The 11,651-nt window shown below is 39.4% G+C and overlaps 1 protein-coding gene across 1 annotated transcript; it reads left to right on the top strand.

The window, feature by feature from the left end:
* The first annotated feature begins 716 nt into the window (after positions 1-716).
* prcp (prolylcarboxypeptidase (angiotensinase C)) lies at positions 717-10,917 on the top strand. The gene is made up of 9 exons (XM_088426962.1): positions 717-954; positions 2,652-2,792; positions 2,894-2,995; positions 3,957-4,138; positions 4,221-4,378; positions 5,206-5,378; positions 8,086-8,253; positions 8,381-8,568; positions 9,182-10,917. Exons 1-9 carry the CDS (start codon positions 781-783, stop codon positions 9,405-9,407), a joined length of 1,512 nt encoding a protein of 503 aa, XP_088283088.1. The 5' UTR covers positions 717-780; the 3' UTR covers positions 9,408-10,917.
* The last annotated feature ends 734 nt before the right edge of the window (positions 10,918-11,651 follow it).

Here is an 11,651-nt window from a genome sequence, read left to right on the forward strand (position 1 = left end):
ATAGAGATTTCATGCTTTCAGATTTCCGACAATTTTTTATTAACGTTTACAAAATGTACTGGGATTAAGGGGATTCTCTGTGCAGACATCTGACAAAATAAGACGAGTGACCGATTTTGTTTCATTTTAGTATAACCGTTGATATTCTGCATAGTTTAGACGAGGATTTTCCATGAAATGCTCATGTGTATTTTTTTTCTGTAAAAACAGACGGATTCTTTGCAGAGTGACCCATTTAGAGCACTTTTGAGTCTTGGAAGTGATTTCCTTCAATATGCTTCAGTAACACCGTAATGTTCATTTTTTTAAATTTCTTTATTAATTTAAGGAGAGATGTGTACTCTTCTTCTAAAGCGAACTTTTTTCTATTGGTCCCGTGTTCGGATTCTGGAAACATCTTCAAGGATACTTGAAGAACTACTACTCCCATGAGTCTGTGCGGCTACTGATTTTTGTTTAGCCTGTATTGTTATTGTTATGCTAACGCTAAATAAATGACTAGAAAACGCCGAAGGGAAGTTTACACTATTGTTTATTCTAAGTCGGTGGTCGAGTGAGATTTATTTTTACTTAACTCGGAACATATATAATTTTTCTATTTTAATTTCTTAAATTAATGACACAAAGAAGTACAGTGCAAAATAACATATGAATCGGAACATATCGGAAGTCCGTTTTGTTTATACCAGTTTCACTTCCTTTTTCCGCCTCCAGATTGTCGCCATCCGGTTTTAAGTCAAAATGTGCTGACGAAGGGAGTTTTGACAGTTCTTTAGAAAGATGACGCTAGGATTCGGCAAGATTCGTTTGGACAGAGCCGCAGTCAGTTGCGTGCTTTTGCTGTTTGTTGGCTCGTTACAAGCCTTGAAAAGGCAACGTTTTACCGGACATGGAGGCTCCTTTCATTCCGCTGAGATTCCCGTCAGTTATGAGACGCTTTACTTTGACCAAAAGGTGACTTGAACCTTTCGAATGCACGCCGAATTTTTGCTTGCACGTTGAATGTTTTTTTTAAATAGAGCGTCAGTTTTCTCATCTCTCGGTAACCTTAAAAACTGCGGGTAATAGCTAAAATGTGAAACTTCTTTACGGAGTTCGTTTAGGTCACGTGCCAGCGCGTGATGTGCGGATCGATCCAAAATGTCGATACCGGAAAATTGATGGATACAATCTTGTCTACGTGCTGTTGCGGTTTTAGTTGTTTAGTTTCTGATTTTTTTTTTTTACATTTAGGTATTAGTTTATTAACAGTACTTGTTAATTAGTTTTCTATAATCAGTTTGTGCACTTTATTTACAATAGTGAAAAGTTAGTTTGGTATTATTCTAAGGATTCTGAGGAGAAGCATTGATTTAAGGTAATCAAAATGAATTGAGATTGAGCAATATAACTCACATTTAAGAAAAAGAAACTATCTACCGTCATTTTTTTAAAAGTATGTCAATACAGTATAGGCCATTTGGTATCGGATCTATACCATATTTGGCGCGCAACTATCCGTGGGTAAAAAAATAGTGACCACTTCATATAAGTGTAAATTTCAATAGTTGCAGAGACAATTTAAAATTGACTTGTTTTCCTCATCATTTTGCCCAATGAGGGAAGATGTAGCTACAAAATAGCCCGTGACAAAAACTAGTTTGACACCCCTGCCATAAATAAAGATCAGAGTCAATATTTAAAGACATAATTTTCAATGTCTTTACTAGGAAGAAGGAATGCATGAAAAAAAAAAAATCACTGTCTTGCTCTTTCTACGCTTTCACATCAATTAGCCGAATGAAAAAGATGAATCACGGCATGTTGTTATGATGTGACCTTTGTAGAAGACAATAGTGAGAGGACAAACGACATCATTTGATGAATCCTTCAACACAGCAAAAGCAAATAAAAAAAAAAAAGCTGACCTTTTAAAGGCCGCACATCCACATTTAAATGCTTTGTTCACACAATTACACTGCACATGACCCCACGGGAGCATGCCGCCCTGCCAAAGTGCCCCCCCTCCATGTTCCACCCACACACTGTCAAGCCAAAGCTGAATGGCTGTTTCGAATCTTTCTGCTGTCGTTGCCTGCTAAATTTACTGCCTTCTTTTGTATCCACGAGGACGGTGGGCGGTGGCGGCGAAACAAAAACATTTATTCTGGGGGTGTTCTGGATGTTCGATAGCCATGTGTCTCATGCGGTGAGTTGAAGTGCTGAATTCATGCTGAATTTGAAAGCAATGGATGGGGAAAAAGTTGACCTAGCCGGGTAAATCAACCAAAAATTTGCAGACTAAAAATATCTGCCTTCAAAGTTCTGCTGGAACCATGTTTGTTTCGAGAGAAATGTCAACCCCCCTCCAAACAACAGAAGAAAATCACAATTAAAAAAAGTGACAAAATAATGTTGAATTATTGCAAAGTGGAAAAGTTATACCATAGCAGTACTATGAAAAAAAAGACACATGCAAAGACTGTCTTAATATATGGCTCCAATGTTTGTTTTGGTGCACAATTAACATTTTAACATGGTTAAAAACTCTCCTTCCTTTAAATTTAAAGATCCTTTAAATTGATATCATTAGAAATTTAAATATCCTGCAAACCTGTGATCAGATAGACATTTTCGCCACTTTAAATAACGCCGTTTATTTTCCTTCCCAGATTGATCATTTTGGTTTCGTAGAAGACGGCACATTCAAACAGCGCTACCTTGTGGCCGACAAGCAGTGGCGCTCGCCGGACGGTCCCATTTTGTTCTACACGGGCAACGAAGGCGACATCGCCTGGTTCTGCAACAACACGGTAAGTTTACATGTGGAGTCAGGTCATGAATCCTTTCTGTGTTTCAAAAAAATAGAATTTAAAATGATAACGTATGAGCGAGTGTTTTTATTGTGGTCCAGGGGTTCATGTGGGATGTTGCAGAAGAGTTGGGCGCCATGTTGGTCTTTGCAGAACATCGCTACTACGGAGAGTCCATGCCCTTTGGAGCCGAGTCTTTCAGCGTAAGTCAGAGGTGTCCAAAAATTTTTTTTGCAAAGATGGCCGCATTCGGTTGTGGTGACAATTTTTTTTTTTTTAGTTAAAATTTCTAAATTGGGTTGATTTGAAACTGGCTATTAAATGTCAAATAATCAAGAAGCTACACAAACATGGTTTAGAATTAATTTGAAGTCCGGTGTTCCACTGAAAATTTGGAAAGGAATAGGAAATACCTTGAAATGAATTATTAAATGTACACTCAGGTCAAAAGGAGATTCATGTGCTTCCACAAGTTTAAACAAAACAAAAAAAAAGCAAATCTTCTTTTTCAATCTGCTACTGATGTCAACTTCAAAATAAACACACCAAATCAAACACGGAAGTCAATTCAATAGCCAATATGATGCTTTTATTTTGAAGTTTTTCCTCAGAGCGCTGGTTGCTGGTCGTTTTGATTAGCTTGACGTGTCGCTATCTGCAGAGGTGAGGACCAGACATATGATGCATTCAAATGCAGCCGGGCATTTCAAACCCATACAGAATAAAATGCCATCGATGCGTTCAACATTATATAATAATAATAACTGCAAAAATATTTGTTAACATAATATTCAGTAAAAGTTCAGTAAAATTGGTTCCTTCAGGTCCTAAGGATTAAACCTGTTACGGTATTAATTTAGACCAAAGAAGCGAGCAGACTGAACCAACGCCCGAGTCGATGTTCAGTATGACTAAAACGTAGAGGATCATGTATGAGTCAATTAAAAATGATATGTTATGAAGCCATATGCACCGGCTAGAAAACACGGGTGCGTTCAATACACACGTGCGTCCTAAGTTTTGGAAATTACGGTATTTATCGGGGGAAAAAAGTGTCAATTTCTTCATTGTTGTCCCATGATGAGATATCATAAAATATTTACAAAAAAAAAAAAGAGCGATATGTAGACAAAAGTATCCAAATATAGACTTGTTTGTATGCAGGACAGCAAACATTTGAACTACCTGACGGCAGAGCAGGCCCTGGCCGATTTTGCCGTCCTGATCCAGTACTTGAAGGCCAGCAGAGCCGGAGCCCGACACAGCCCGGTCATCGCGATGGGAGGATCTTACGGAGGGATGCTGGCCGCCTGGTTCAGGATGAAGTACCCCAACGTCGTTGTCGGGTAAGGACGGCGAGTCGGGTCCGGGTGTTGTACCTCGCTCGTACCGGCATGATTTTATTTATTCGTTTATTTTACACTTCAGCGCTCTGGCGTCCTCGGCGCCGATCTGGCAGTTCACCGGGATGGTGCCATGCGGAGACTTCTTCAAAGTGGTCACGCAGGACTTTGCCAAAAGCGGACCCAACTGCGCCGCGAACATCCGGGCGTCATGGAGTGCCATCAATAATCTCTCCACGGCTGGTGAGAACATCGCTCACGTGTTAGACAATAACCAATTCAAACCAAAAATATGCAAAATTGCTCATTTTGGAGTTGAACTAATAAGGAATTATTTTCAGGGCCAATCGCAATCGTCGATCAGCCATTTTAAAAATAACCAATCACCGATCCAATCCCTACACGGAACAATAAATCTATTTAAATAACCCGTTTAATGCATATGCCTGTATACTGTGCATAGAATATCCACAAAAATATTTCTATACCGTGAATTGTTGGACTATAATCCGCTGCTTTTTTGTGATCTATTAATAATCAGAGTTTAAATTTTTTTTGTCAACATATATTGGCAAACATCTGCCTGGCCGATAATGTCATTTGCAGTCCAAGCAAGTTACCGAATCTTTATTTGTGTATTTGTACTTTTCTGGACTCTGAAATTGAAATAAAATTCATTTTTTGAATGAAGGGATGGAAATGAAAACAAATGCATTCAGCGGCTCGAAACATATTCAAAAGACTCATTGATCGTCGAAAAGCAAGAAAAATTTCAGCCTCCTAGCGTTGAAAGCGAAAAGAAATGAAGTCGGCTAACTCTGTTCTGTTTACTTCCTGTGGAAGCTAAACTCTGTTAACTTTGCAACTTAGCTTGCAAAGATAACAAAGATGGACGCTGACAGTTTTTCTTCAAAAATGATCTGTTGCAAGCTTCGCGGAAAACAGTTGTTCAAAAATGCGTTATCAAGCATGGAAAAATGCGCAATTAATTAGTTGAATTTTGAAGCGCAATAGCGAAATGGTTTTACTCATTTATTTTGTTTATAGCGAAACGTTTTTCTGCTGCGCAGCATCGGGTCTGGAGTGGCTGTCCAAGGAGTTTGGCTTGTGTGCGCCGCTGAAGAGCCAGAAGGACGTGTCGGCCTTCAAGAGTTGGCTGCAGGAGACCTGGATCAACCTGGCCATGGTGGACTACCCCTACAAGGCCAACTTTCTGCAGCCGCTGCCACGCTGGCCCATCCAGGTACTGGGGGCACGGGGGGGGGGCACATAAGGAATCTGTGCTCTCATTTGTCTGCATCCCATAATTTTCCACAAGGACGCTTTGTTTTTTTTGACATCAAAATACGAATCATCGTCCATCTACCCTTTCATTCAGCAAAACGCGACCCCGGGTATCCCTAACCCTAAAAATCCCCCGTTCGAACAGTACGACTGACCTCTGATTTCAAAACTAGGTAAATGTGTGACGATCACACTTAAAATTTGACTTCACAGCCATAACGGAGCTCCGATTGAAACTACGAGTACGATTTGGCCTAAAATGTGTTTGACGTTCCTTATTACTAAATTATTAAACACAACTGAACTGTATAGTCATTTTTTCTGGTTCCACTAGAGGGAGCTTGTATAACACCTCTCACCTATTAAGGATCACAAATAGTGTGTTTGTGTTGTATGTAAATTGTGTAATAATGAATTTGTATTCTAGTGGTGTGTTAGTGTAGGGTTTATGGATTGGAGTGGAATTCTAAGGATGAATTTTTTGGGATGTTTACGACACAGCGCTGCTATTGTGAACACAAGTGTTAACATTGCTGTGTGTAGCAAAAAAAAAAAAAAAAGGCGTCTAAATGCCTCCTTGTTGTTTAGCAGACTTGCTCCGTGGCAGCCTGTAAACGCTTTGTCACATAAAACGCACTGGCGCCTGATTTGCATGAGAAATTCGCAGGGATTTATGGCAGCCATGTCGGAACAAGAGGAGGGGCCGCACGTTGGCTTTAGCGTCCCGACTCGCTTAGAATGCAAAAAAACATTCATCACAGCCTGGGCTCGAAGTGGAGCCCTCCCGGTTTGCGCTTTATGTTGGTGTTAAAAAGTCATGGTTTCAATAACCGCTTATACTATATCAGCGTCAAACAGTGCTTTTTTTTTTGGTGTTGTTTTTTTTTTGTTTTATGTAACTAAGCTGGCTAATATGGTGCAGAATATGACGAGCTGTTTGCAGCGATCAAACTCATGTCATGAGCTTAGCACACCCACTGTGCGTTTTTTAGATCTTACAAGATGGGGCTCAAAATGCATTGCAAATCCATGAAAAAATTTTGCGGAAACAAACAAACAAAAAATCATTTAAGTCAAACACAAGTGCGCTTTTTTTCACCGACATATACAATTTGACACAATTTAAAATCAAAGGAAATTAACGCAAATATAAATGCATTTTTATTAATATCACAAATTATTTCACGGGCACCCGGTGGTCCGCGGACCCCACTTTGAGAACCACCATTTAAGAGGATTTTCTCAAGTCTAGTGTGCCTCTCAGTGGACTTTCGCGGTTCGACAATAATAGGACTCGTGATACGGTATCATTAGTGCTTGCAGAGTTGACTCAACAAGCTGCCTCTGAAAATAATGTTGGTGTTCACATTCTGCTAGCATGCTTTAGTTGCAACAAGTTATCATCTTACAGCCTGAATAAAACGCGGTTTGTTGGGTTTTTTTTTTGTGCCTTATAAGCCGGTGTGCCCTATGTATGAAAATTACAAAAACATGCGCCTTGCAATCCATTAAGCCTTATTATAATCAGAAAATACAGTAATATAAAATGAAAGCAATGAATCCCGTCTTGCTCCACCTATTAATTTTAGAAATATTGTGACAGCTTTGTCAAGTAAACATGTATAAATAGATAGATCGATAGATGAGGACTGGCGAGGACACGTCCAAGTAAAGATTTACACCATGGATGAAGAAGGAAAAAAAAAAGAGTAACGGAAGGGAGGGGGGGGGTGGCATCTTCTCCTCACTTTTCAGCCAGGATTAGCTTTATACATTCATCTCTGCCAACACCTCTAAGCCCTCAATGGGCCCTTCTCACACTGGCTCACATAATCACATTAGCTTTGTCATTTAAAAAAAAAAAAAAAAAAAGCGTCTCGGCCTAAAGCGCTTAGAGCGCCCATAGGGGTCGCATACTTCAGAATAACCTCCCGATGACCGTTTAGCCTTCCTTGTGGAGACACGGAGCCTTAAGGGAAAGTAGATAATACCTGCTGGAGTGGGACTTCGGGGGTCAACGGGGGAGGGTGGCGCGGGACGAGGCGAGGTGGAAACGCGAGCCGTTCAGGTCAGTGGGGAGAAACAAAAAAACAAACAAGTTTTGCAAAGAAAACAGCTGTGAGCTACTAGCGGCAAAAGACCCAATGAGATGTAAACACACGTTAGAAATCTTTGGATTTCCCCACCGTAAATTGCGCAAGGTCGGCTGCTGGAAATGGAGATCTTGGGGCAATTTTGCCGTATTTTATTCAGCACCTCCAGAAGCGTTACGACGAAACATCATATCCACTTTTGTTTTGTTATGATTGCACAGATCTAACCATAATATTGACAAAAACAAACCATTTGGAGTTTCCCATTCTCCCTGAAAAATGGGGCAAAATCTTAGCTAAATTGAGAATTTTCCGACGCAATTATTGTTAGAAAAAGACCAAAGCATTGCTGAAGGTTTTTAAAATGTCATAACCCCCCACTTGCGAACGGCTGTTTTAAAGCACTTTCTCAGCCTGCTGAATTCTCAAATTCGAAGCTAATAACCTGATGCCACCCATGAAAACAACAGGAGACCCCACCAAGGAAAAACAGTGGTGGACTCGGATGTGGTTTTCATTCTTACAGAAACTCCTTTTTGAATCAATGTTTTTTTTTTTTTTTGTATTCTTTAGGTAGCGTGCAAGTATCTGTCTTTGGATTCGTCCGCGTCGGACCAGCAGATCCTTCACGGCGTGTCCCAAGCCGCCAAGCTGTACTACAACTACACGGGAGGCGCCTCCTGCCTCAACACCTCCGAGACGGCCACCGGCGACTTGGGCATACTCGGCTGGGACTACCAGGTTGGGGGGGGGGGGCCTCCGTTTTCTAGGAAATGTTCTAACCGGCCACTCAAGCCACAACTACATGTTTTTTTCTTCCTGCTGGTGTTTGGACCACAAAACGTCCGACATGATTTCTCCTCGTCAGGCCTGCACCGAGATGGTGATGCCCATGTGCACCGACGGGGTCCGGGACATGTTCGAGCCCTCCGAGTGGAACTTCCAGGCCTTCTCGGACGAGTGCCGCGCCATGTTTGGCGTCAGGCCCCGGGCCGACTGGGCCGCCGTGGTTTTTGGCGGCAAGGACATCGCCATGCACAGTAACATCATCTTCAGGTAAGCTCGGGAGAAGCTGCAGCTAAAAATATGATTTAAAAAAAAAAAAAAAAAAAAATATATATATATATATATATATATATATATATATATATATATATATATATATATATATATATATACACTGTTCTTCCTTGGTATTAAATTACTTAAGCACTACAATAATTACTTTGTTATAATTACTTGACTAATCGATCACTAAAAATGCAACATTTTTACCAAAGTACTCAATTACCATAGGTATTTGAGTAGTAAAGTAATTACTTTAATACTTGTACTCCAAATACTGACGTAATCATTCACTAATCAATTTAAATATTGAGGTATTACATCCAATGAATCGTACTTAAGTATGAAATTACTAGTATTAAGTAGTACAACGATTAATTAGTTTTTATAAATACTTGAGTAATCGGTTACTCTAGGAATTAAAGTACTTGGGTAATGAATTTCTCTAGTTATTTTTGTACTAAAGTACCTAAACTGATTACTTTAGGTACTTTAGCACAAAAGTATCAAATCAATTACTCGAGGTAGTCAAATATCCAAAGTAAGGAATTCTTCGAATGTATGAAGTAATCGGATTGAAGTAATTGAGCTTGTGGCGTCCCAGTAACGGAGGTTTGGACCCTTGGTCTTCCGGCGGGGTGACACACAACCTGTCCGACTCGCTGGTGTCCATCATGATTCCGGAGGGCGCGCATCACCTGGACCTGCGCCACGCCAACGATCTGGACCCGCCTTCCGTACGGGAGGCCCGAATCTTGGAACTCGGCTATTTTCGGAAGTGGATCGGGCAGGCCGCCAAAAAGCACCAAAGGGTGCCGAATTCTGCATGAAACCTTCCAAAATAAAACTTTTTTTTTCTTTTTAACCAAATGATTTTGAATTCAAGCTTTAATCATCCGACCAAAATCGTAATCACGATCCAGCTGGTATTTTTTTGCGATTGTTTTCACCACGCGGCACAAAAAGTATAACATCTCAATCGTTAGCATTACTGTTAATCATAAAACAGTTCAAGTTTTTCATTTATTTAAAAAAAAAAAAAATTCTGCTCATTATTCTAACCTACAAAATCATCTCACGGGCCGGATCAAACCCATTTGTGGGCCAGAACCGGCCCGCGGGCCTTATGTTTAACACCTCAGGTTTAGTCCTTTAGCTAAACACTTAAAAAAAAAAATAAATCATCAAATACATGTAAATTAGTCACCAGTGGTTGAATATCCGTATTCTTCAACGTCAAAATATTTCTTTGGAATTGAATGAGTTAAAAGCATTGTGGGCGGAGCTTTTGTTGCGTCTGAAACATCCAGAACGAGCAGGAACAATGGGCAGCAAAATTTAATAAAAGTCCAGAGTCGGAGGAGGCCAATAACGTCGGTGGCGGGAGGTTATTGGCATGTGACCCCGCCCTGCGGGATTCCCCCCTCCCCGGTGACCATTCACACACACGCCCGTTTGCCCCCCCCCTCCTACGCTAGCAATATTATTAATAAAGCTCCCGAGAGGGGGTGAGACAAGGTTGGAAAAACAGCGGGTGTTCATTTTACTCTCGTCAAATCCGGGTTAGGATTGAATATTTAACCTGCAGCTGGTTAAAAAGGGGGAAAAAAAGCCATAAGAGTAATTGTTAGAAAAAAAATGATGATTCATTCAGTTAAATTTGTTAGAATTTTATGAATTAGTTCAGGGGTGTCAAACTCGTTTTAGCGTGCGGGCCACGTGCAGGAAAATCTATTCCCAAATGCGCCGGACCAATAAAATCACGGTATTTTTTTATTACTTCAAAACAACAACTTCAGATTTATCATTCTTTTTTTTTTAACACTGTCCAAATTAGGACGAGCACAACAACATTATTCATCATAAAACATTTGCAATACTGTTCATCATAAAACATTTCAAATCTTTCATTCATTGAAAAAAACTTCGTAACTGTTTTTACTTGACAAAAACAAAAATAAGATTGCGGGCCGGATTAAACCCTTTTACGGGCCAGAACCGGCCCGCGTGCCTTATGTTGGACACCCCTGGTTTAGTCAGATAGCCCATTGAAAGGAATAATAAAAAGAAGGCGTGTGAAAGAAATATGCTAATTCGGTTTTATTTTTATATTATTGTCATTTTTTTCCTTGGTGTGAATGACAGTAATTGAACTGTAACTTGAGAATTAAAAAGTTATTTCATTGTCTGGATGGCCAGTTGAAATATTAGTCATTATTGCTCTTTGTTTGACATAATTGGTTTTGTCATTGTAATTGTTGTCGTTGTTGTTTTTGTAAACATTTTTGTAACTGAATTCTGGGAAGAAATAGGTCAAATAAAAAATGATTTTCTCGATAATGCTCTTTTTCTTTCTAGACTGGAGAACATGGTGATATTAGGTGTCAAGGAATAAAATAAAAAAAAAAAAACGTATCTTGAAATAAAATTTGGGGTATATACAGTATACGTTAGAGAAGTGCTTATTTTTTTGCATACCTTGTTTTTTTTCTCACAAACATTTGGATAGTTTCTATTCACACACAAAAAAAAACTCACAAAATTGACAGCAACAAACGTGCTTTTTTAAAATTGATGTCATGATTCTGTTGTAGGTTTAGTTTATCCTGTCTTTTTTTGGTATATGTTCAAAATGGAAAAAAAGTAAAAAATAAATGCTTAAAATATATCCAACCTAAATTTACGGGCTACTGCACATGTATAATAGTCATTCTGTATTTTGCTGACAAAAAAATTGATTTAAGCAAAGGATTTTTTTTAACATTCACCCAACACCACCACCACCAAAACAAACAAACAAACAAAAACTTTTTTTTAAGGAATCCAGACATTTAACCCCAAGTAATTTGGAGATATGAAAACACTGTACTGTTCTATTTGAAAGTGATATTTTACATTCAGCCACTAGATGTCGCTGTCGAGGGATTTTAACGTTTTTAAACATCGATTCACTTTGTGTCAATCGTTCCAAGCGATTCGATCGATCCCTTGTTTCATTTTTGCCACGATACCGAATCTTTTTTTAATGGAAAGAAATACAAATTACTTGGGATTAAATGTCTGGATTCCTTAAA

This window comes from Hippichthys cyanospilos, chromosome 11 (assembly GCF_059441005.1).
Source record: "Hippichthys cyanospilos isolate Australia breed blue-spotted pipefish chromosome 11, RoL_Hcya_1.0, whole genome shotgun sequence".
NCBI lineage: Eukaryota > Metazoa > Chordata > Actinopteri > Syngnathiformes > Syngnathidae > Hippichthys > Hippichthys cyanospilos.